This window comes from Lytechinus variegatus, chromosome 8, assembly GCF_018143015.1.
Source record: "Lytechinus variegatus isolate NC3 chromosome 8, Lvar_3.0, whole genome shotgun sequence".
In the NCBI taxonomy this organism is placed as follows: Eukaryota; Metazoa; Echinodermata; class Echinoidea; order Temnopleuroida; family Toxopneustidae; genus Lytechinus; species Lytechinus variegatus.
This window is the reverse complement of record NC_054747.1, coordinates 32,562,201-32,588,416: the sequence shown is the minus strand read 5'-3', so window position 1 is coordinate 32,588,416 and position 26,216 is coordinate 32,562,201. Positions and strand designations below refer to the sequence as shown.

At 37.3% G+C, this 26,216-nt stretch overlaps 2 protein-coding genes across 2 annotated transcripts; both read right to left on the bottom strand.

Annotated features, from left to right (window-relative positions):
- Positions 1-566: 566 nt before the first annotated feature.
- LOC121419657 (sodium-coupled monocarboxylate transporter 1-like) lies at positions 567-17,130 on the bottom strand. Its single transcript, XM_041614115.1, has 17 exons — positions 16,795-17,130; positions 15,916-15,981; positions 14,962-15,013; positions 12,118-12,185; positions 10,839-10,993; positions 9,993-10,133; positions 9,314-9,443; positions 8,437-8,525; positions 7,451-7,569; positions 5,828-5,895; positions 5,355-5,441; positions 4,606-4,814; positions 4,115-4,221; positions 3,377-3,507; positions 2,048-2,104; positions 1,302-1,367; positions 567-665 (listed from the first exon to the last, which is right to left on the bottom strand). Exons 1-17 carry the CDS (start codon positions 17,128-17,130, stop codon positions 567-569), a joined length of 1,980 nt encoding a protein of 659 aa, XP_041470049.1.
- Positions 17,131-20,286: 3,156 nt separating this feature from the next.
- LOC121419656 (myosin-1-like) lies at positions 20,287-25,973 on the bottom strand. The gene is made up of 7 exons (XM_041614113.1): positions 25,946-25,973; positions 24,197-25,624; positions 23,842-23,911; positions 23,295-23,590; positions 22,382-22,430; positions 21,570-21,862; positions 20,287-20,818 (listed from the first exon to the last, which is right to left on the bottom strand). The coding sequence occupies exons 1-7, from the start codon at positions 25,971-25,973 to the stop codon at positions 20,397-20,399; spliced, it is 2,586 nt and encodes an 861-aa protein (XP_041470047.1). The 3' UTR covers positions 20,287-20,396.
- Positions 25,974-26,216: the final 243 nt, after the last annotated feature.

The window sequence follows — 26,216 nt, the reverse complement described above, 5'->3', positions numbered from 1 at the left end:
CAGCTATATTCATTTTGATTCTATTCATTACATATAAATGGCTCATAAAAATACATTTAGATAAACATAAATACGTGAAAAACACTACTACGTACATTTTGGACATTACAAAAAATCCATTGAGATTGACGTCATTCTTTGAATACTGTCTTATTCCATAACATTTTTTGTAGATTACTTTTGGAAATACTAATGAGTTTGATGCGGATATTAGCATAATGAAACAGTACTAAAATTACTTCATAAAATGGCTCATAAAATATATAACATTTAGATAAACATGGATACATGAAAAACACTATACGTACATTATTATGGACATATAATATCCATTGAGATTGACGTCATTCTTTGAATACTGTCATAATACTTTCATAACAATTTTGTAGATTACTTTCGGAAACACTAATGGTTTGATGTGGATATTAGCATTTTCATAATGAAAAAGTAATATCATTACTGTATGAATTGGGTTTGATATGAAGATTAGCATTTTCATAACGGAATAGTACTAAAATTACTTTATAAATGGTTTTTGCTGGTGTGCATGGAAAGACTGACCATACTTATAGCTTTGTATCTTCATAGCCGATACATTGTGTTCCCTTTTCATTGGGTGGAATGTCTGATACCTCGTCATAACTTGGTGGAACGTTGTCTTCAGACTGCATTAGAAGAAAAAAAAATCAAAAGACATGTTCATTATAGACCTAGGAAATGAAAGTGATATGGTCTTCATAATCTTATTTCCGTCACATAAAATTCACTAATACATGACAGCGTTTATTTGCTTATATAATATTAACAGTTGTAACGGGTTTATTGAATAATTTCACTTTCAGGTATAGCGCCACTTATGAACGGATTGTGTTCATAGGGTGAAGAATCCAAAATGAGTACTAATAATATTATTGTGAGAAAGAATAAGCAATTAAATTTGGATGAAACCGGACCAATATTAAGGGAGTATAAATTAATGTTTGAAAATATAATGAGATCACCAAGAGTCCAAGACTATATTAAAAATCTTGGATTTTTTAAACCCTCGCTTCCTAATTCACCGCGATAGTCAAATAACTGTCTACATATATTACAAAACATTATTTTGCCTTGTTCGAACCATCGGGGAACCGAATTTTCATACCCCCCAGATCCAAACACTATCGAAGGGTTTTTTTAACAAAATGCCAACCCTTTCTTTCAAAAACATGTCCTAGGTGCTCTATCCAACGAAATATAGGGTTACCATGGTTACGCGTTTCTCCGACGCGATGGTTCAGAGAAAGCCATATCATTCTAACCTTATAGGAATCATATTCCGAACCGTCGTTTCGGTTGCATACGTCGTCATCAAGAGCATATCCAGACTGTTAAAGAGATAACAAGTAAATATACAATGTTTATGCATGAAATGTTTCCCCTATGTCATTCAAATCTATAATTATTTTAATTCAGTATCATGTAAACGCCTATTTTACCATAGGTATCTTTCAAAATGACGACTATGTGACCTTACAAGTTAATTACGAACCCTGAGCATTATCAGACGAAACATGCCAAATCTGGTGATAATATAGAGTCTTTCCGTACACAAATTAAGAATAAATAACTTAATGACAGTAGTCGGTCTAGCCTGCCAAAAAGAAGCCATAGATTTCCCATGATATCATTAGCTCGCATATAAGCCATTATTATTGGCATACTTCTTACATGAAATGCTATTCTAGTTTAAATGAATTATTCTTTTGACCAGAGAACGAATTTCATACTTTTTTATCAAGCCGATAAACTGATTAGTGATGTTTTATTCAGGGTGTTAGAAAGGATGTAGAAATATTTTTGTTCCAGGAATTGTTTAAAAAACTGATGAAATTTTGTAAAATGGAGGGAAACAAATGTTTATTTGAAATGAATTAGGAAGAAAAGCTTTCCTACTTTCTCATCCAATTTGATAAAATGTTCATTTTTCTTCTTCTTCTTCATATATTTCTTTAAAATTACCCGTACTTGTTGGAGTGGACTAGGTATGTAGGATTATTAATCTTACCTCAATTCCATTGTCCTGACCTTTGACCTCGAATGGTTCATCCTTCACAAGTTCCTTCTGAAAGGGAAATTAGCATAGGTCAGTATACAGTCAACCCAACGAAACAGATTCAAAACCGACCATTCAAAATAACTTACCGCCCTTATTTCACACGGTAAAAAATCAGAATTTCAATGACAATTCCTGTAAAAAAAACAAGGCTAATGACGAATATTTAGCACTGTGTGAAACCAAACTAGAACATGGTTAGAATCACTAACGCTAATCACAGTTATGATTACAATAGCAATCATCATTACAATGATTACAATGATTCAAGATTAATATGTAAAGAGGCCCTTTGATATTTTAGTTATGATTTTTTAAATCTTTCTTGTTTTCCCCTTTTCTCTTCTTTTCCTTCGCTCTTCTTCTTATCCTTCTCTCTTCTTCTTACGCATCGTTTATGAGGGGGGGGGGTGAAGCTTAGCTTAGTGGGCGTGTGTGTTTTGTGTTTACTTTGTTGAGTGTCTTTTATAATCTTCATCAAATTATTTTGATTAAACATTATGATTGATTTAAAAAAATCATGTTTAAATTGCGATTTATCTATGTTTTATACGTTTTCTTGCGTTTATATATATATATATATAATTCTATTCTTAGTTATTTTTAGAAGATTCGGTTTTGTATTATAACTCCTTTTATGAATATAAATTGTCAAAGAAATGTTATAGATTGAGTCTAAGTTTACTTTTTAAAAAAATAATCACGTTAAAATGTTTGAATGTTTGAAAGATTTCCATAGTATTACGATAGCTTGGATCAATCGTAACTCTTGTAAGACGGGGCCCTGGATTCAAATTCCTTTGTGTGACTGTGGCATGTACACACTGTAGGAGCGATTCGACTTGACACTCCCTGAAATTTGACAAAAACTGCATTACAGAAGGAAAATAAAATCATTTCATCCACTCCTTCGCCATCAACTTTTCAGAAGGAAATCAAATTTCGATATTAGGGCTAGCAGAACATCATGCGAGACTTATTTGATTTCAAATAAATGATTGATTTTGTTTGTGTCTTCTTTATTCAATATTTCATTAATTTTCCTTCGGTAAAAGGAAAACAGGAAGGTGCCAGTTATATTCATGACTTAATATAGTCTATATCTCTATATCATTAATAATTTGTTGTTCTTCGAACTGACTGGTACCTTGACGAGCACGAAGCTATTATAAGTTAATTTTCATTGACATATTCGAACAATTTGATGTCACCAGAAGAAATTATAAAGCATATTAAAAGAAAAACCGAAACTGGTTATAATTTATGGTCTGTTGAACTTACTTCGTCTGATTGGTAATGCTGTCCTACCCTACATCTGAATCGATCCTTCCAAGATGGAGGTAAGCAACAGAAGAACCAATCAGCGATGGGACTGATCAGAGCTGGGTTTAACGTGCGTGGATCCGTCGGTCCTGAAAACGAACAGTCAGAACTTGTTTATATTTAAAAACACCTAAATAACAATGACGAATAAAATCATTCAAATACAATTAATTCCTGTATCTTTTTACTTTTTGTTGTTTTCTTCTATAGTTTGTAGAAACAAAAGGGTAAAACTAAAAGCTGTGAAGATTTTTAATAAATGTAATATTCAAGATGAATGTTATAGGAAACTGATAACAATAAAACCTTTTAAGGCCACAAAGTTTCGCGCATACCGACCAGCCCTATGAACTTGACGAATCTTATTTCTGTAATCCTAATTTGCCCTCCCCCCAATCAATATACGACGATTGACCATATATATATATATATATATATATATATATATATATATATATATATATATATATATATATATATTTTTTTTTTTTTTGGGGGGGAGGGTTCTTTACAAGAAAGTGGACGTTTCATATTTTCATTGCAAATTAACTATTTTGAAATGTCCCACATCATTAAAGGGCTCCGTCTGAACTTTTCTTATACGTTTTTTACGACTGGACACAAGCATGACAAGTGTGCCCATGGAGCTTAAAATAGTATTATTTAGATATTAAATAAGCAATTGATTGAAAATACCTGTAACGAAGCTAAATAATAACCCGAGAACAACAGTTATTAGGAAGCTATAGAATCCAAGCCAAATATAAGATAACTCATAAATCCCAAGGGTCTCTCGAGCAGGCCTGTGTGTTTGCAAACAGAAAAAAAGTTTATGAATACACATAATGAATTGAATATTTCTATTTCTATATGAGCACCTTTGTATTTGATTTTTTAAAATTGAAATTCCAAAAATGAATATGCACATAATTATATATAAAGATATCTGTGCAAAAATATCGAAATTCGATAACTGTTTCTTTTTTTAGAACAATGAATTATATTAACCCTTGGACATACGTGAAATGTTTATTCAATATCCCCTAAGATGGAGCCACATCCATTGCTTGAATTGTCACATACTTAGTAGTCTGTGACCAGGAGGATATAATGTAATTCCCATAGAAACTCGACGGTCTGACTTGATTTAAGATGCCAATACACACGGACCGTCTCTCCATTCTTACATTGTCGGATATACGGTTATCCTTTCTGTAGTTGTCTCTGTGATGCTCGTCATCAAGGATGTCGTGTTCATGGACGGAGTAGCTGGGCAACCCGAGACATCGAGCGGAAGGAAGCCAGGATCTCTGGGGTAGAGAATACCATCAACATAGGTTCCTATGCCAACCCAAAGACTCCAGGAAAGACCAGCGATGACTCCTACAAGAGTGCCCTGATGATAACAAATGTATAACATGTAACAGCTGAACTGGCTAAAGATTTAGTTTGCGTGCATGGTTGCAATTGCGGCTGGACGGTGCACAGCGGTGGCGCCACAAATCATGCAAGTGGTATGAGGGGCATGGTAACAGATGAGAATACTAATTGGTACAGATGGAACATGATTGTTACGTGTAGAGATTTTTTTTAAATTCCTAATTTTCTTGATGAATATGTAAGACGAGGCCCAAACGACGATGTTATTAACTCGACCCACAGCATGACCCTTTTGGCAGCTCGAGCTAAAGCCGGGGTAATAATAATAAACAATGCGCCTCGGAAAATAATAGTTCTAGATGGCGCTATATAAATGCCTATAATCATTATTAATATTCAACCTTATGCTCACAGTCACACAAATCCAACTGATTCCGAACGGAGCTCTTGTCTGTCTTGAGTCCGTTTCGCTTGTTTGGCTGTAACGCATCCCATTCATATATTATTATTATAATAATTGAAGTGTGAATGATGACGTCACGAACGGGAACCTTACCTTGCTGTTTGCCCAGGGGAAGAACATCCCAAGCGAAAACATGCCAAGAAGTGGCCCGCCGAGCATTCCACCGAGACTAAGCGTCAGCTGTGTCAAACGAATAAAATATTTATCCCATCGGAAACTTGAACTGAGTAAACTGTACACAATTGGAATTACATAATTCAGTACTTAATGGGTTAAAGAGAGTGGAAAATAGCATGTGCTGGCCTACTCAATCGTTTGTCTGAAGTGCTGAAGAGATGACTTTCCCCACAACTTTTGAATTTCAGCGTTGTGGTAACCACTCTCAGTACAATATTTTGCTGAGTATTCACTTAAATCAATCACTTGGATCCAAGCAGTTGTGAACCAGGTCAATTTTCACGACCAAATTAATAGTAAGGGGAAGTGGGTTTTTCCGGTGTAATTGATCTGAGAATTAGACCATCTGCAAGTAGACCAATTGGTTGCAAAATAATCTGTATACGTACCTGCAAAATACTGCCAAGTTGGGAAGCTACGTACGTTAGAAGAATGCAAATCGCACCGTAAGAAAATACTGAAAAAGAACCCAAAGAACACCCGTTTATATTGTATCGTCAAAGTCATCGATTATGCTGAGGAATTGCACAAAATTTGTAATCCCATTTATTGAACACTTTTTAAAAAATCTTCAGATCACTAGGAAACAATATGAATATAACAACTTGTAAACACAATTTTTTGGAATAGTTTTTTTTTCATTCTATGAATATCTTTTGTTTCATCAATTCCCTATCATCTATACAGTGCGTATCAAAAAAAAGTTTACACTTTGAAAAAGGCCTGGGAATTAAAAAATATGCAACATGTGGGTAATTTTTTCACATATAATCTTGGGTTTGGGTCTCATCTATCCAATGAAAGTAAAAGTTTTGACAGAATGTTACACTTGGGTGAGCAATGTCTATTTTTGTAAAAGCTCGCAGAAATGCTTGTTTGCACGCTATGTCAAGGGAAAAGGGCGAAATCAAACTTACTCTGCGAAACATTTCTCATACAGTTCCCTTGCACTTTTAGTCAATTGAAATAAAACGGATACATTCAAGCATTTTGTAACAATTTTGCCACCCAAATTGAAATTTCAACACTTAGTAAGCACAACCTTTACCCTTTTTGTGTCAGCTGGATCTGAGGACATAACTGAATCTGAACAAAAGTTTATATCAGACATCTCCAGCATTTTTCCCACTAAGTTTTTATCATTGAAAGTGGGTTTACAGTTCATTTTTCATTTAATACTTGTTTCTCTACACTTTTCCCAAGCTTGAGAATGATTAACAAAATGAAAATCAAGCCTAAGCCATTTCATGTAAATCACAGCTCAGTGTAAAGCAAATATCGTCATGATGGCCTCGGTGTGTGAGAGAGTGGGGTGGGGCGAAATGCACTCTTTGAAGTGTTTTGGGCAAGGAAACAAGTTAAAAAGGTAAAATGTATCTTCAAATCAATTTTACTAGCTAAATTCTACATGTTCTTCATGATTAAGGTCTACTTTTATTCGCATAACTATTTCAAAGTTCTGCGCAAATCATTTTTCACTAACTTTTCAAAAATAAGTGGTGCTCACTCAAGCGGAAATATTTTTTGACAGTTATATTGTCATTTGCTTAAATGGATCTGTACCAATGTTAAAATGTGGAAAAATTCTCAGGATTTTACAAATATATAATTTTACAGGATTTTTTCTAAGTGTAAACTTTTTTTTGATACGCACTGTATAGTCCAGTGGAACAGGTCAAATGTTTTACCAAAAAACAAAGCTTTTTGAGAGCAAGCTAATATTGGTTTGACCCCATCCCCCGAAAAAGAGACTTTGTGTGCTCAGAATGTTGTAACCTATCTCTGACGTGGACAAGTCTTTTTCAGAAAATTGTGTAAAGTGTAGTAATAAAACTAATGTTTTAACCAACAAGCGAAATATTCCCCTTTTCCTATATTACCTAATATATATCAATTTTTTTTATAGTAGAAGGCATAGTTTTAATGATTTGTTCATAATATTCTTACAATCTCTTTTTGAGTTATTTTGAGGTTCAAAAATTGAATATTAACACATGAATCTGTTTTCTTACAGACAATTTTGCTGACGATAGAGTAGAGGGAATCACTCTTTCTGACGCGTGGAAACACTTTCGTCACTAGATCCTCAGTAGTAATGGCTGTCAGGGCGTTGAGACCAGAGGAAACTGTGCTGTATTGTTTAAAAGTATGAATATAACGCATCCAACACTATCAAATGTAATCCTCTTAACTGACATTCTGTTTAGGGAATGAAACGTTCTTTCAATGTAACTAATTAACATTAATAAACTACTCGTTCGCCTACTTCGTATCATCAATCACTTTCATGCTCTTCTTTATCATACAAATAGCAATGGGGACAACAACGAACCTTGATGGACACATACTGTACATTTTCAACTAAAACCCCACTGACAACGCAGATCCTACCGGTCTTGTCTTATTAACCCCTTCAATACAATCTCATCACAATTTTATAAACTATTGCCTCTTGCGGAAAACCGTATCTCCATTGGTAACATTCACTTTCCTTTAAGAATTAAGTATCAAAATACATTAAATATCGACCATAAATTGACATAAGTATCTCATCCCTTCTATGTGATCAGTATTTCGAAGGAGTAATCAGAAGAATAGATGAAAGGGCGCTGATGTAATAATTTCATAACCAGACTATTATACTTCATAGAGGTTATGGCCCGTATTCTGAAGTCGGGTTTAACTAAAACTCAGGTTTAAAGTTGTGGTTTAAGTATGGAAAGCCCAAAGTATCAAAATTTTAATTAAGTTGTATGTTTCTTAATGTTTACTTTGCTCTTTCCTGATTCATCGATATTAAAGACAATCATTTATATATACTTTCTACACAATTATACATGATTTGAGAGCCGATTGAGTTGAAGTATGATGTCTCTACTGTGAGTGATTTATGTAGCAATTGGCTGTCCATACTTAAACCACAACTTTAAACCTGAGTTTAAGTTAAACCCGACTTCAGAATACGGGCCTATGAATTTAATAACTCGAGATATCTCACCTCATGGCAGCACTTAGTATAGAAGCAGTGAATAACCCAGATAGACCTGGTGTATTCCCGAATAGGTCCACAACTATATACGGCATAAGCTATACAGATAAGTGGTTAGGGAAATCATTAGCTATACAGGTAAGTTGTTAAGCAAATCATTGTAAAGTTCTTACTTTGACAGTTAGTGTCAATATTATAAATATTGTTGACTCGGGCATGTCGGGAATCACGTTGGCTTGTAGAAGTATAACAAAATGTAGGTCTATGTAGATATTGTGATCAAGGTAGATAGGATGACCGAGGCGTATGCCACATGAATTCCTAGTCCTTGTACACGTTGTCATGGTTGTAGTGTAGCTTTTGATGCATCATTTATATATCGGTATAATGATTATAGGAGTTACACAGGCCTACTATTATCTCGAACTCAAAACAGCTACCATAATCAGGTGCTCGAGTATTTAATATCAATTAACTACTGCTTAACTCGTACCCATTTACGAGTGGATGGATTGTGGCAAATATTTATAAACGCCTTTAAGAGCGCTGGGCGGTGGGCTTTGAATACAGAACCTTGAAGTTCGGTGGAGACTAGAGAATTGTCTTCTGAGCCCCCAAAACTCTTCACTTTTTCATCAGGTGGGTATTTCATAAAGCTGTTCGTAAGATACAATGACTTTACGCACGACTGGTGATCCTTTCTTGTCCTATGGATACCCCCTATGTAATTGAGTTATGACATAAGAGCATGTTCCAGTCGTGCGTAAAGTTTACGCACGACTGGAACATGTTCTTACGCTGTAGAGTCGTAGGTAACTTGACGCACAGCTTTCTCAACATGATGAAACACCCACCACGTGTATACTGTATACTGGGCATCACCCACCTGATCTCCGCTCGTAACCTTGCCCGATATGAAAGGATCGCAGGTAGCGTATCGGGCGTACATGACCAGTCCTGATAGTACGGCGCAAGAAAGAACGATAATCATTCCAACAACTGCCAACCCCAATGCTCTGCAAGAGTCAAGAGAAAACCTTGCTGAGGTAAAACTGGTTCATTTTGAAGCATTAGAATGTAAAAAGTCAATTATCACTTTACTTTATAGTGCCAAAAAATGGTCTAAAGCCTGTGCTTAGAAAACAAAATAGCCGCGATGTGAGCTATTCATTTACCAAAAAGAACTTAATATTTTTTTGTTAAGGACAAGAGAGACAGTCAAAACTATGCATAATTAGAAGAGCACCTGTGAAATACATCTAAGGCAACAGCCATACTGATGTTCGTTCTGGAAAGTTTTGAGCAGACCGAGTGCGTAGGATGAAACACTGAACTCGTCACCCAAAATTTCGTTTAGATTGGGGCGCCCTCAGCCTTCCCAGCTAGCGAATGTCAAGGTCTACGTACTATGACATCACTGTCGTAATCATAAGTGAAATTACACGTACAATAGCAACACAATATGCCTAATTGTCATGTGTGATAGTATTCTTTCATCATATTATTTCGATTATGATTCTCTGAATTATTTCTAAAGACAGATATAAGATCTTGTTTATGATTACATCGAGGCAGTTTTCACTTTTCCACATGCGAGGTATCTCATGACCTGGGCTTGTGTTACGCCGTACCCGGCGGCCCAGATGAAACCTCCCCCTACCACGATGCCCCAGGAGGAATGACGGATCGTCGGGTCTGGATCAAACCTTCAAATCAAAGTAGAAAGAAAGAGAGAAAAGTATCGAGTAGTTATGCCACTTAGAAGAGTAATCGGGAGGCATGATTGACGACTGTTACATAGGTATGTTTAGATGAATCTACATTATTTTGTTGTCTAATGCGTTGTCAGAACTGACAACTTTCCTGGGGGCCGTTTCATAAAGCTGTTTCATAAAGCTGACAACTTTCCTGGGGGCCGTTTCATAAAGTTAAGAGCGACTTAAAGAACGACTGATGAACCTTTCTTACGTGCTTATCCATCATCATACCATTTCCCCACAATTTTCCACAAGAAAGGGTCACCAGTCGTCCTAAAGTTGCTCGTAAATTACGAACAGCTTTACGAAACACCCAACTGGATTTTGATTAGCTGAAAAGCACCGTTACTATTGCCAAACGGATCAAAACGTCGATTTTGATGGATAAAACGTCTGATAGGTCTTTTCCTATCACTGGAGACATGGGCACGAATACCAAATATGCTTGCATACATATCATTCAGACTCAAGCTTTTCAGCATTGGTTTTGCTGTACTCCCATCTGATATGTCGAAGGTTTGGAGGGGTGAAACCATTACCCTTCCAATTACTTTGGCTAATAAGAAATTTCCGACGCCAATGAGAATGGGGACAATAAATAAGTAGATTGGTAGTATATGCGGATGATGGGAAGTTATGTCAAAATGAACTTACTCCCAGAAATTGATCCGTCCTCCATTCCTACAGGTATCCCAGACACTGTCCATACCACCACTCTCATTGGAACCCTGAATAATAACAGCTAGGAGACCACACATCATGACCAATGATTGGAAGACATCCGTCCATATTACAGCGTTCATCCCACCCTTTTAGATAAATAATCATAAAGCATGATGATCAAATTAATATTCACAATAATGATGAAATCAAATCAAACATTGTCACTGTTATCACATTTACCATGATAAGGATCAGCTTGGGCCCGCTTCATAAAGAGTTACAACTATTGTAGCGTGGCCATACTATGGAAACATCGATTGTGACTGGCTACTCAGCCCTGATACAATGGTACTTGACATTACGGTAAAAGTTACAACCGTTGTAGGTCCTTTATGAAACTGGCACTAGTGGGTTTACAACCTATAGTAGCTGAAAACTAAGCAATAGAGTTTCGCATTTACTGTGGAGCCGCTCTCTACAACCTACTAATTCCTTTGAAAATGCAATCACAATGGAGAGTGGAGAAGCTTTTGTGGAAAGTGGTGGACCGGCGGGACAGCAGATCATCGGAAGATTTGCACCGGACGAACAATTGCAAATATGTCGTTGTCCAGAGTCAAGAGATTCCGGTGCTGTCCCGGTCCACTAACTGTCGACAAGAGCCTCTCGGCTCTCGAATGTGGTTTACATTGGATTTTCAAAGGGATGGGTGTGTTGTAGAGAGTGGCTCCGTATAGTAAATGCGAATACCCTCTGATGTCCGAAGGTCACCGGACGCTCAGAGCCAACAATCCCACCGCTGCCACCGGTAAAGAGAACCACATTCACAAGAAATTCAAAGAGACATGAGTTTATATCGGGTATGATGACCAAGGACTTTTGATTGTTAATACATACTCCTTAAGCTAAATTACGATAGACCCAATGTACGAGAAGGCTTGACAACAGGTAAGCAAAAAATGAAAGTCTTCGTGAGGATCAACAAATTGAATGTCAAAGAAGGTTCGATAGCCCCGAAATTTAGTTAACAGGAAGGTCCGACCATGCCAACGGACTGGCAACATTAATGCATCAAGCTTTATTATTCTTAACGTTTACTTTTGATCAACAAAAGACAATATATTCCCATCAATCGGATGGGGTACAACAAAGGAAAATGCCCTTAAAAGTAGATTATTAAAATAAAATTCTCTGCAATTACTTTCACTCAAAAAAATTATGACAAAGATCACTTTGGAGTGTAAAGAGTAGGTGCATTCGAAGTACTTACTATTGTAGTGTAAAATGTACAAACAACTCCGGTTGCCACCACGCTTCCCCATAGACTAACACCAGTTACTACAAAGAGAAGCCAAGATTGAGTTGATGCACTCAAGATATGGGAAAGAGTGACTGCAACACTGACAATAGTGATTAAATAATGTAGTATTTCAGGGTTATATCCTTTTTATTTCTAAGCCTCTGGTCTTCTTATTTTCTTTCCTTTTTTTGCCTCCCTCTCCGTCTTCCTCTGTCTACTCCTACAGTGTGTGTCTGTGTGCGGACGTGTGTGTGTATATGTGCGCGCATGGGGTGGTCTTATACACTGAAAAACTGCGGTGTTAAAACTGACACCAATTGGTGTTAATAGAGGACCACACCCTGAGGGGTTAAAATTACACCCTAGAGATTAAACATAACACTAAAGAGTGTAAATGCAACAACAAAAGGTGTTGTAATAACACCTATAGGTGTAAAACTAACACCACAAAATTAACACCGGTATAAAATAACTGGTGTGGTCCTCTATGTATACCGGTTAACAGCACAGTTTTGCTGTGTACGTGTGTGAGGTTGGGCTTGGGTGTGTGTGTGTGCATGGAATGGGTTTAGGGTTTGGTCTGTCTCTCGTCTTTTTATTTCCTCACCATGATTTCCACCACTTCTTAAATACTAACGGATCTTAATCTATCTAGTGTGAAGATTGTATTGTTTTGATTCCTTAGTAAAATACGGAAATATCTTTAAAAAGAAATAAAGTTGATGAATTTGTAAATATCCACAGGAAACCCGTGCATATAGTCCGGAAAAACAAATATATCTATGATATATCTTTGGATTACACTGCACAGTCTTGTCATTGTTGTGACTTCTCACTCGCACAAAAAAATGTTCAGGGACCTTGTTAGCACCCGAATGTTCATACAATAATCTGTAAATTTGCTTTCATCATTCAGTATACATGTCGTATAGTCAGTACCATTATTTATAGATAACACCCCGACCCACGAGAGATACTTTATCTGTAAGAAAATGAATAGCTTGTTCGACATCTCCTTCTCTAACAAGGGCGAATCTATATACATGATATAGGTAAAAGTTCGTCATAAAGTTTGGCGGATTCAGTTTGTCTATTCGATTTTCTTGACTCCATTATGTTCTGAAATGAGTAAACGACATTAAATAAATATGACAATATGGACACCTCAAAAGAAGTCAACCTAGAAATGAGTACGAATTACAACAAGAAGAATATTCAGAAAGTTTTGAGGAGAACCCTTTTCCCAATTTACCAAAAGGAATTAGGGGAAAAATCGAAAACTTCAATTTTTTTCCCTAGAATGTTAAAGAATCTTCCAATCTCTTTAAAATCATGAAGCTATATAGGTATAGTCATTTGGGGGCGGTGTACATTTTATAATGTTAGGGAGCTTTTACTTCTACAATGCACGACGTATTAAAAAGCACAGAAAATGTATTATCCAATGCCCTTCATGACAATAAACAGTCAAGAAGTCTTTATCGAAAACTGGTGACGTCATGGAGTCTGAACAAACGGGATATTTCGTCAGCGCTGAAACTCATGATGAACTGCTGTTTCGGTTCTACAATCTTTGACAAAGACCTTCCAGCTGTTCATTGTCACTGGACAAGCATTTTATTACATGTACTATGTTCTTTAATTATCCGTGCGTCAGGGAGCGAAAACTATCTGTATTTTTTATTAATCGATCAAAGTTCCCTGAAATATATCCATTGCACCAATCGACTCGATTGAATACTACAAATATTTGAATTTTCGTGAAAGTCCGTACCTGTCATATTCGTTTACCTACTTCAATATAAATTCATATTGACCTCGTATGTCTTAAACCATGGACAAATGCTTGAACATATTTGCATAAATCCACAAGTCAGAAAATTTGTGGACTTCTAGTATGTCTATAGAAGATTCAAAACAAAATCCTCTAAATATTTCACATGTTTATGTTCTCCTAATACCTATATCATGTAAATACACTTTACATCCACACCAATTGAATCATTCTATTGTTGAATATTTCATTTTTTAACAATCATAGCATTTTTTTTTATTTCTCACCCCCTTCTTCTACGCACCTGGGAGCAATAGTAGTAGAAGTACAAGTAGTAATAGTAATAGAAGTAATAGTAGTAGTACACTTTTAAAAAAACCCTGATTTTACAGAAAAATAAAAGAAGATTTTGCAGAAAGCAATACCGGAATCATTCTTTAAATTCATGAAACAGGAATTTTTCTGCAATTTAACAGAACAGGTCTGTTAGAAAAAGGGGAAAAGAGTGTTTTATTTAAGGAAATTTGTAAGATTACACACACCAAATACCAATTTCCTGTAAGATTACGCAATCTGGTAAGATTACAGGTGTTCTCGAGACTCTGCTGCAGGAACTTCTTTTAGTTTAAGGATAAATTTTCTAACAGTGTAGTAGTAGTAGTAGTAATAGTAGTAGTAGTAGTAATAGTAGTCATGGTAGTAGCATAGTAGTAGTAGAGCAATTGTAGTAGTTGATAGTAAAGCATCAGTAACGATTTCCCCTCAACATTAGGAATTCAACAAACTTACATACATACAGCACCTAGGAAGCTCTTGCAGCGCAATAGAATATATAGAAATAGTTTTTTGCGCTATATAAATGCATATTATCATTTATAGGGCTATATTATTAGAAGTTTGAGAAATAAGAGAAAGAATGAAATATCATCATTCAAACATAAAGGGCCTTGCGATAATATCAATATCATACCAATTATTGACAGAGATAAATTGGTATGGACACAGCAACAATAATACTTAAAAGGTTTTCAAATATTTACCTTGATTTAAGGCCAGGGCAGGGGCGTAGATCACCACAGCAATGTAAAATATCTAGGACAGAGAGGACAGAAATGTTGGGAGTATGGATGGGTGCGTGTGTGTGAGGGTGCTTGTGGGATGGCGTGTATGTGTGTGTGTGGGGGGATCTATAATTGTGTCACATGCATGGATAGGCCCTTCGGGTCTACAGGTTAACCCTAAACGAGTGTGAGGATATTAAAACAGATAAGAAAATACAATTTGAATAGGATGAAATAATGATGATAATAATGATAATGATGATGGTAGTAATAATAATAATTGATAATTTTAATGATGATAATATAGCGTAGTGATATTACGTATATATCGACCTTGTAAAGTTGAATTGAATTAGTATTGTTTTAATTGAAATACAAAAACAATTGAGTAAACTTGAATGAAAACAGAAAAACTGAATTGATTGAAATGAAATGGAATGAAAGGAAAATTGAATTAACCTAAACGGAAAATAAATTTGCTTATTATTAGATTCGACTGAATTAGAATGAAAAAAAATGAAATGAAAAACGATTAAATAAAATTGAATGAAGGTGGAAAAATGAAATTGATTGAAATGAAATGAAAAGGAATGCAATGGTCAGAATAAAACTGAATGAAGTTGGCAATGAATGAATACAATAAAACAAATTGGATTTAAATGATTTCAATGGAACGGATCATGAATTTAAATGGAATCAAAACATATGGAATACGATAGGATTCAATGCTGTGATAGAATAGAATTAAACGAAATGAAATTGGATGGGATGAATGCAATGGCATATGCTGGAATCGATTGGAATTTAATAAAATAAAATGAAGATCGTACCATATGAAATCCTATCCTATAGGCCATCGATTGCATTTGATCACACTTATTTGAATTAACATATTTATTGAATGACGTCGAAGTCAACATATGTTTTCCTTACCATCGTAACAAAAGCTATGGCAGTCCCAACCAATCGTAGGACTCTGTTAAATCGAAGTTGAAGGTACTGGAAAATTTGAAATAAAAAAGGAAAAAAAGAAGAAAACGTATCAATATTAGTATCTCCTCGTATTCGACGTCATATACTTTTGCTCATTATGTGTATTAAAGACTTTTATCATCATGTAGGTCTATAATGCACAGACAGTGTGTTTTTAATTGAATTTATTCAGGCGTGAAATCATTATGTCTGAGACCGACCTCTAACGCCACCGTTCTTCCTTCTCTCTCTTATTTTCCCCCTTTTCTCTCTCTCTCTTTGATAGGCCTACTTAAATATCAAATCTGGCGCCCATCCCTATAGCCATCGGAGGCGCTTCCTCTGGAAGGAGTTATAAAGTTGGGAGATATTTTTTCTTTGCTTTAACGTCTTTCTTACCTCCTCTTACAAGGTTTGTAGGCCCCCTATACATTTGTAAAAGTGTGGATGTGCTGTTTGAGGTGGGTTGCGTTTGAGCATCTGTGTGTGTATGTGTGAGATGGTGTGAGTGTGCGTGCGTGATCTTACAAACGTGGGGTTCGCAAAATGCTTATCCTCATTACTCTTCGATCGGGAATAAAGTTATGACCACCCATTTTGTTTCTATCATCACAATTGACAGTGAATGGCGTACTAGGCCTAATGACATTTTTAAGAATCTTAAGTCTTGAGGAAGTGAATGGAGTGAATGAAAATAGAACTGTTAAGTGAAAAATTATTTTTATAAAGATTCGTAATATAGTATCCAGATTTTCTTTATAATTATTATCTCAGTCACGGAACTTTTCAAAATATTTTTATGGGGGTAGCTTTAGAGCTAACATTTTATCCTGAACATACCTCATTAGCACTGGTAACTTTCAGTCTTACAAACACGGGCATGGTAAGACTCGTCATACATCCTGCCACGACGAAAGCACCGGCAAACAACCAGTACCTGGCACCATAAGCATAGACCTCGGCAGGGACACCTAGAACCGTGATAGCTGAAACGAAGCCTGCCACCAAGGAGAAAGCCACTGGTATCGGATTGGCGTTACGACCAGCTAGGAGGTATTCCGTCGCTGTCTTCTGCTTTCCGCCAGAGCAGGCATAGTAGATCCCAATTAGAGCTGAGATCAGGAGCATTCCAGCCAGGACCACGTAATCCCATACACCAAATCTGACATCCTCCATCGTGTCCATTTTAAGAAATTGAAATTTATAATTTTACCTCAGTCTACGAAGTAACAAATTGTATTGCACGTCTGTAATTGAAGTGCGTCTCCTTTATGACAAAACTTTGAAAACAAGTTTGCCTGGAACTTTTTGTTTGTTTTTACATTATAAAGTAAATACCTTCGCAATAGCTCGAAAATATACATAGTCTTTGTGTAGATCCCTGGTGCATCACATGTTAAATGTCTTGTGTCAGGGGTCCCAATGTTGTTTTGATAGGTTGTGATGAGGGGTGGGGCTAGACCCACAATTTTTCTCCCCAAAATCGTCCCTCTAAAAACCGTAGTAAAGGAGCGTTGATAAAAAATCTAGTGGAATCCTCACATGAAATCTGAGTTAATATTAACTGGAATTCTAGCGCAAGTAATATGACGACGCATTCTTAACTTCGGGGGGGGGGGGGGGGGGGAGGTGGGGGGGGGGTGGATCACCATGCAGATATTATCCGCGACCACAAAAAAGGCCGAAATATGCTTTCACTCATTCGGCAAGTTCGGCGTCTTCTATAGTTTTCATCAAAATGTGGGTTTTCCACTTCAAATGCAGTTTTCGTTTTTCGAGGGTATACTAATTACAAGGTCCGTCTTCGACGAAGTAGGACTTAATACCACTCACTAACTTTGGCTAGTATAATTACGACGGGTTGTACGCCATTCAGGGTACTTATTGATGAAGGGGTGAAAATTTTACTTCGCCATTTATCTAGGGTATGTGGTCGCGTATAGCACAATAATGTTATTAGTGACCACATCCACCCCAGCCCCGCCCCTCCGGATCTTCTACTCCGCTTAACTGTCTGTGTCTGGTACTTTCCGTTTTTAAGGCATGCTTCCCACGGTTGAAGTATACTCCCTCTAATTGCTATTAAAATGTAAAGATTATGTTTGATGCTGTCAAACATATAGTTTGATATATCAGTAGAAAACTTTAATATCTTTATTTTTTCAGTTGATAGTCTGCACATCACACAAGAAAACTAAACACTAAAACAAGTAATACTGTTAAAAAGAATACTGGAAAATACTTTATCTTCATATTAAATCAACACTCACCGCTTTTAAGATACAAAGATTTACTATAGACGATGTGTTTAGTACTGTCAAAAACGTACTTTGATACATCACTAGAAAACTACGAAATAGTTATTGTTATTTCAGTTAATAGATTGCACGCCACACAAGAATTATGTCAATAATGCAGTTCTAAAAGAATACTGAAAACTAAAATATCTTCACAATAAATAAAATTATACATGCATATAATAATCTGCAAATTAATATTTTAATTTTACGTTAATGTCTGAATGAGCTGCAAGGATGTTGACGAAAATTGACTTATTTGATTTCCAGTCGACTTAATAAAAAATTGAAATCTCGATTCTAAGTGCAATTTATAGCTCAAGCGACTTAATGAAAACCAATATTACATATTTCGTTAAGAATTAGAACATCATCGTTGACACCAACTTGTCATGCACGGTTCAACGGATGTTAGCCCACACCAGTTCTCAACACCTGGACATGAACCCCCCCCCCCTGGGGGGGGCACTCGACAAAAAAAGTGGTAGGGGTGTGCCGCGGGCGAGACAAAAAAACGGGGGCCTTGGAGTGGGCTTATTGTAAAAAGGAGGGTCCTCGGAACGGGCTTCGGAACTATACGTTTGTGAAAACGGGGGTCCTTGGAACGGATCGCCAGCGTGTGAGTACGTGCGTATGGATCCCTATGGAACGGGCATGCGTGCATGATGCAGCTAGCGCGGCCTCCGCCGGATGCGCTCGCGCAGAAGCGACGGTGGGACAGCTCTCTGCGGCCGCTCATTGTAGCAGATCAATGCGACCAGAACGGCCTAACAAAAATATGCGAAGCTTTGGAGTGGATTTCTTTTTTCTCGAAAAGATAAAAATGCTATGCCTTGGAGCGGCTTTCTTTGTTCTTTTTCTCAAAAAGACAAAAATGCTATGCCTTGGAACGGAAATTTGAGTGTAAAAATGGGGGTCCCCTCCGCGGCACATACCCACTCTGCATTATATACTGAGTGCCCCCCGGACATGAACTACCGGAAATTATCAATATTTCCGAGGTAACTCCTTAGCAATGCTTACGGTATAGTGTTGCCACAACACCAACACCTTATCATGGCATCAGGAGCGGGATGCTGAAGCACCCCCACATTTTTTCAGGGGGTGCTTCTTCTTTAGGGGGTAATCTGCTAACACAGACTCATATTTAACACTTAAACCAATAATTTATGCCATGTCTAGAGTGAAGACTATAGAAGCGAAACTCCCTGGCCCGTATTCTGAAGTCGGGTTTCACTTTTAAACTCAGGTTTAAAGTTGTATGGATAGCTAATTGTTACATAAATCACTAATGGTAGAGATATCATATTTCAGCTCATTTGGCTCTCAAACCATTCATAATTGTCTAGAAAGTACAAATACATGATTGTCTTCAAAATGGATGAATCAGGAAAGAGCACAGTAAACGTAAGAAACATACAACTTAATAAAAAAAATTACACTTGTGGCTTCCCATAATTTTAGCACAGAGTTAGACCATGGTCTAAGTTAAACCCGACTTCAGAATACGGGCCCCTGTAATTTGTAGAGCATCGGCTTTTCCATGGGTACAGTCAGCCACAATACATAGTGAATTTAGTCTTACTACTTCAGAAACTACAATTTTGCACTATGCGAATTGCGAAAATCCAGGGTCAGTGCCTGCTGAATATTTAGTGGGGACGTCGTGATCTAGTGGTTATGACCCTCGTCTTTCGATCTGAGGGACGTGGGTTCGATTCCAAGCCATGGCGTGTTTTCCTTCGGCAAGAAATTTACCAACATGCTGCACTGAACCAAGGTGAACTGAGTGGGTACCTGGCATAAATTTATTCCTTGGAACGCATTGCGTGAAACGGCTGATCTGCTTAAAGCCAAAGAGGGTAATTAAACTGCATTTTTAATACAGTAGAACACTAAAAGACTTCTGATTATTAAATGTTAAGCACTGTATAGGCAAGTATGATTATTATCATCATAATCAAAAGCATTTTGATTGTGTAGTGAAAGCTTTCTTCGCGAGACATTTTTTCTTGACGATAAACACCTTTATTCGAGAGTTCGGGAGTGGAAAACTTTTTTTTTAAATGTATATATCAAATCTTTCCCAGGCCACTGCATTTACTTCTCTAGTGGGGAGATTGATCTAGCTTTGTTACTTGTGCATTAGGCCTCTAGGGTTTTCTTGTGGACATCCAATAACACACTTAACATGATAGCAATCAACATCTTCTCCCAAGTTGGATCAATAAAAACCAGTTGAGAGATGGTATCAGTTCTCTGGACGATAGTACTGTCCACATGCGCTTGGTTGTAAGTAAGCGATTCCTCGTTGATTTTCTCTGCACCAAGACACTCACGAGCGGTACTCCGTGACACGTCCTCATCAGGTGTGGTGTCGCCGTCATTGTCTGTTGGTGGTTTGGAAGGTGGACTCATACCGACATTGGTCAGGCCTGCAGGATGCACCCCTTCAGCGGGTTCGTTGGGTGGCTCCAAGTCCTCTGTACTGCCTCGTAGGTCCATGGTACTACATGGTAATAAGTTAAGCACTTGGTCACCAGAACCGGATTGACCTTGTGTTAAAGCTGTTTAGAATTAAAGATTTAGTAGTCTGTGTCAGTTAAAAAAAGGATCTATGCTTAAACAGTATTTGGAACATTTAAAGCATCCAAAAAAGGTTCTAAATTACTTCAACCGCCACTTTGGATACTTCGTTCCTTATAAAATCATTTAAGTTTCTTGAACTTATACTACAACATTTTCGGGAATCTTTTTTCTCGAGGGTTCCAAATATGGGACAGATGGTTTCCGATTCAAGCTTTTTTTCAAAGAGTGATTTATTCTATTGACCCTGATGGCAAAAAGATTCATTTGTGCCAAATGAAAGCATAGGTGCAATGAACGAATCCTGGTACAAATGATAACATAATCCTTGCAGTAACCTAACCGTCATTACAAACGTATTTTCAAATAAAATAACTTTGCAACTCTTGTGGGAAAGTTACGTCATTAATATCAGGACCAGATCAATCGCAGTCTTGCCCTGTTAATTGGCTGTACAATCGTAAACCGATACTATACATAAATATTGAATCAAATATTTGTGACATATATACACACACCCATTTACACACACACCGACACCCATACATGTATCTTTAAAGGCCTATATACATTATATTATGTGTACTCAATTCTACAGAACTCTAAAATGATTAACCACGCATTGCTCCATGAATTATTCTGAGAAAGTGCTCATGGGCTTAAAAATAAATCCGTGTCATTTCATAAAAAGAACAACAAATGATGATTTATTCATTAATTTCAATGTAATACCTAATTCACTGAGATACCGATCTGTAAGTTCGATCAAGTTTGCCGCCAGCATTGCCTTCCTCAATACGACACGTTCATCGGTCCTTGACACGCCTTTCCTCCACTGTTTCAGCATATGAAGGGTTCCATCCCTAGTTACATTGTTGAACCTCACATTGTTCTTCAGAGCTCTTTCTATGTCACCTTGTTGGATTCTAAGATGACGCCCAAGGCTTTCGATCTGACGTTCATCAACGAGATCGTCAGCTATCCGTGTTAAGATGCATGCAAATTCGTCCTCTTGGACTTCCTCCCTAAGAGGCAATTGAAACAAACCCATATACAAACGTATCTTATCAAACGATTAGTCCAAATTCAGTTGATAAAGTCACGGCCCAGTCGACATGCAACATATTTTTAGATGTCATGGCTCCATCAATACCTCAGTCACATTTCCCCAATGGCGAGTCGAAAATAAACGTTCTAACATTGTTCGTACATACAGGTGGTTTGAATAATAATGCATAAAACGGCTGCTTTCGACTCGCCATACGGCCGCCGTACAACAAATGTGCCTGAGGTATGACTGACGTATTAAGCCCAGGGGACTTGAATACGTAGCCGCATGCAGCACCTGTTGGACATGTGCAAAAGAAACCTTGCACATCTTCGTAATTCCCCCCTAAGTAAATGAATAAATAAATTATGAATGAATAAATAAACAAATTAACGAGTAATGAATAAATAAGAAAATGAAATTAAAGAATAGGAAGTGAGATCAGAATTGTAGCTTATCGCATGTTTTTTTTTTCTTTTTACATTAATTGACTCACCGGAAGTGCAATATATCGGTCCTTCCATCTTCAAAACCTGATGGACCCTCTGCCAAGAATAAGAAAATACATTTAAAAAAATCTTAGGTACGCCTGCATATATGACTGGCTAAAACAAAATATGAAATCATACAACTCCCAAGAATGTTCTGTAATCTGATTGGTCCAAATCGGACCACATGATATTCAGCAAATTGCACTATTGCATCCAAAACGCACTATCCTGCCCTCTGACGTCAGAGTGCAGGATAGTGCGAGGTCTGGAATTATCTAGAATTTAGATCAAATACCGCGAAATACCGGACTCGGTCCTGCGGACCTTAGTGCGGTATATCCATTGGCTCTTCTCGCACATCGTTCATTATCAGATTATTTGGCCCTGCACGCACGCGCTTACGTGAATGATTGGTATATTATGAACAATCACTTTAGAAACATTTTGTTTAAACATATAAATCCTGATTGACTGTGTTTAATAAATAGTGGATCGTAAGGATTCAGATTTGATTTTAAATCGATTGCGATTTAAAATAAATTTTAACGATTGAAATCATAAACTCTTTGCTCTATTGGTAGTAGTAACCACAGCTTATCGCTGATTTCAAGTCTCTGGTTAATGATTTGACAACTGGCATGACTGAAGAAATTCTGATTTACAACAAATGACAGAGAAACACATCAAGACATGATTCGTCTCACCACACACGCCATACCAGGAACTGATCTAGGATTTTCAAAAGGAGGGTGGGGCATTTTCCTATGAATTCTAACAAGCCCCCCCCCCAAAAAAAAAAAAGAGGGGGAAAGGGTCTTGATGGTGATTCATGTCAGGACAGATGAAACAAGCAAAAAATGCGGCAATGGTCGGATGAAAGCCTACCCAAAGCTGAATCCACCACTGCATCATACTTACCCTCTGGAAAGTAATCTTCGGCAAGCTTCGTCAACTTGGCAGCCACAAGAGCCCTTTTCAATTCTATCCGTTCATCTTCCCGAGGTACGCCTCTCCTCCATTCCTTCAACATGCCATAGGTTCCGTTACTGGTAATCTGGTGAAACCTCATATTGGTTTTGATCGCCCTCTCAATGTCTCCTTGGATGATACCAAGCTGGCCACCAAGACTGTCAATGCTGGCATCGTCGTAAAGATCGTCGGCGATTTGCTTTAAGATTTGTGCGAAGTCATCATTCGGGGGCTCTTCTCTGAGACTGATTTGAAAATATAATTAGTAAAAACAACTCGAACAATGAAAACTGACTTATCGAGGAAAGGCACGATACTTGTCCAATATGCACAATATGGAGGATGGAAGTTTGCCCTTTAATTTTTACAAATTGTGCAAGCGCCTATGTTAGAGGGTCGTACGCCCCCCCCCCCCCCATTGAAAAAAAATAATTAAAATCGCCGTCTGTGGACACATATCATGAAATGTGTATACAGTTGGTGCTATAGAGCTCACCTTGTTTGGGATGTGGCATCCCCGTACATTCCTCCCATTACATTAGACATGTTCGAATACATTGACGGCTCTGTATGCATAATATAAAGAGAGAAGGGGTGAATTTATTGGTATGATATCTGTCGTTAACTTTCATGAATCACTTCCAGAATGAGCAAGCATATCCGTAAATTATTGAAAGATACTCATCAGGGTTTTCTAATTTTGCTAATTTGTCAAGCAAGAACAACCAACAAGAGTTCTAGAAGTCTTTCGTGATAGAATCCAAATTATAACGAGCGTAAAGGAGTGTCGAAGAGTTAATAAGGAATTCAAATTGAACGCCATTTATTGAAAATGATATATATTTTCTCACCATGACGATTATCTTTCCTTGGAGACACCCAAGTGATGAAGGTCTGCATCCATTGACGTTGGTTCTTCTTTTCCCATTGCCGTATTTCACTTTCTCTTTGGATCTTGTTTCGAAGTTTCTTGGCCTCACGTTCAAGTTGTTCCATGCGCCATGTACGCTGCTGTCGTATATCACGTTCAATTTTCCAGCTTGATTCCAATGACGATATTTCCTCTTCCAATCGAGTCCTTTTTTCCTCCCAAGTTCTATGGGATTCTTCTGTTTTCCTCTTGACGGATACTGCTTCACGCTCTTTCTCTGCCACAGTCCTTTTCAAAGCTTCTTCTTCTCGCTTCTTAAGCTCTTCTTCCAAAGATCGTTTTTCCTCTTCAACATGTTCAAGTTTTATGTTAATTTGCATTAAAGACTTTTCCCTTTCCTTCATGTCCGCTGCCAATACACGCTTGTCGTTTTCCATTTTCTCTTTATCATTCTCATAATCTTCTGTTAATTGTTTCTTGTTTTGAGTCAGAGTTTTTATTTTTCCTTGCAATGTCTTCTCACGTCGCTGCCAAGACTCTCGCTCTAGCTCCATCTTTTTCGTATCCTGCGTATGCTTTTCTGTTAATTGATCCATTTTTTGTGTAAGCGATTTAACTTTTCGCTCTTTCTCCACAAGTTTTCTTTGCAATGACCTCTCACTTTGCTGCAAAGACTCTAGCTCTTGCTTTCTCTCTGCGCTCACAGAGGGTTGTTCCTTTTCAGCTTCAGCTATTCTCGCCTTAAGTTGTTTAATATTCTGTAAAAGAGTGGTCTCGTTCCGTTTTTGTTCGTCTATCTTCCTTTTTGAAGAGTCCAATTTCTTGCTTAACTCACTCCTTTCTGTTTTCACTTTTTCCATCTCATCTTTCAAAGTTTTCTCTTTCTGTTCAGTACTGGTCAGTTTTCTTTTGAGGTTTAGCAGCTGTTGGTCCTTTGCCCTCATCTTCTCCTCCATCACAATCCTCTCCTTCCTGCATTTCTCTTTATCATCTTTGGCTCGTTTCTCATTTTCGCTCAACGATACTTCCATTTCCTTCGACTTCCATCTCTCCTTGGAAATCCCCTTCTTTAGCCCCGCGATCTCATTTTTCATTTTATCCTGAGTAGCTTGGGATTGTTCTAACTTTCTCTCCAGCTGTTTAGTGTTGTTTCTAAGGGATTCATTCTCCTGTTCTCTCTGTTCAATTTCTCTTATGAGACTGAGAGCATTATGTTGGATCACCCTTTCCCCTCCTTGGATGCATGCGCGTAGAAGCTCAAGCCATGGCAAGCGGTCCTCATCGTTGAAGTGAGCATTAGACACTGGTACTTTGTAGATGTCGTGAATTCCATGTTTCTTTAATTCAATTGTCGCTTCATTGACATTACCCACGACGTCCGCGTAAATACCAACGAGGGGAATGTCATCTGTACATAATGAATACGAAAAGTTTCATAACAGCTAGAGACTAAGAAATTATACATGTACAAAGCTTTTGCAACTCTTTTACTTAAATATTTTGTGAGAGAAATGAATGAAGAGAACAATTATAACAATACACACACACACACCCACGCACACACACACACACACACACACACACACACACACACACACACACACACATATATATATATATATATATATATATATATATATATATATATATGCGTCGGGTCTTTACTCAAAATATAGTATTGAACAGCTAAATTAGTATTGTGTCTTTTTCGAATAAACATTTGACACACCTGATCGAAGTGTATAGGTATGCGTCATAATTATTAAACGGGGTAGTAAGATAGAGAGGGGTTTGGTGTGGGTGGGTGTGGGGGTGTATGGGTGTTTTTAAGAGATAGAGACTCAGACATAACATAGGGAGAGGTGAAAGGAAATGTAGAGAGTTGGATGGAGACGGACTAGCAAAAAGTTATTTGTGTTAGTCATGTAGTTGAGTTCATGCAATTTGTCTTGAATTTGGGAATGAAAAAAAAGATTTCCAGACAATAAGCAGAAGATAAT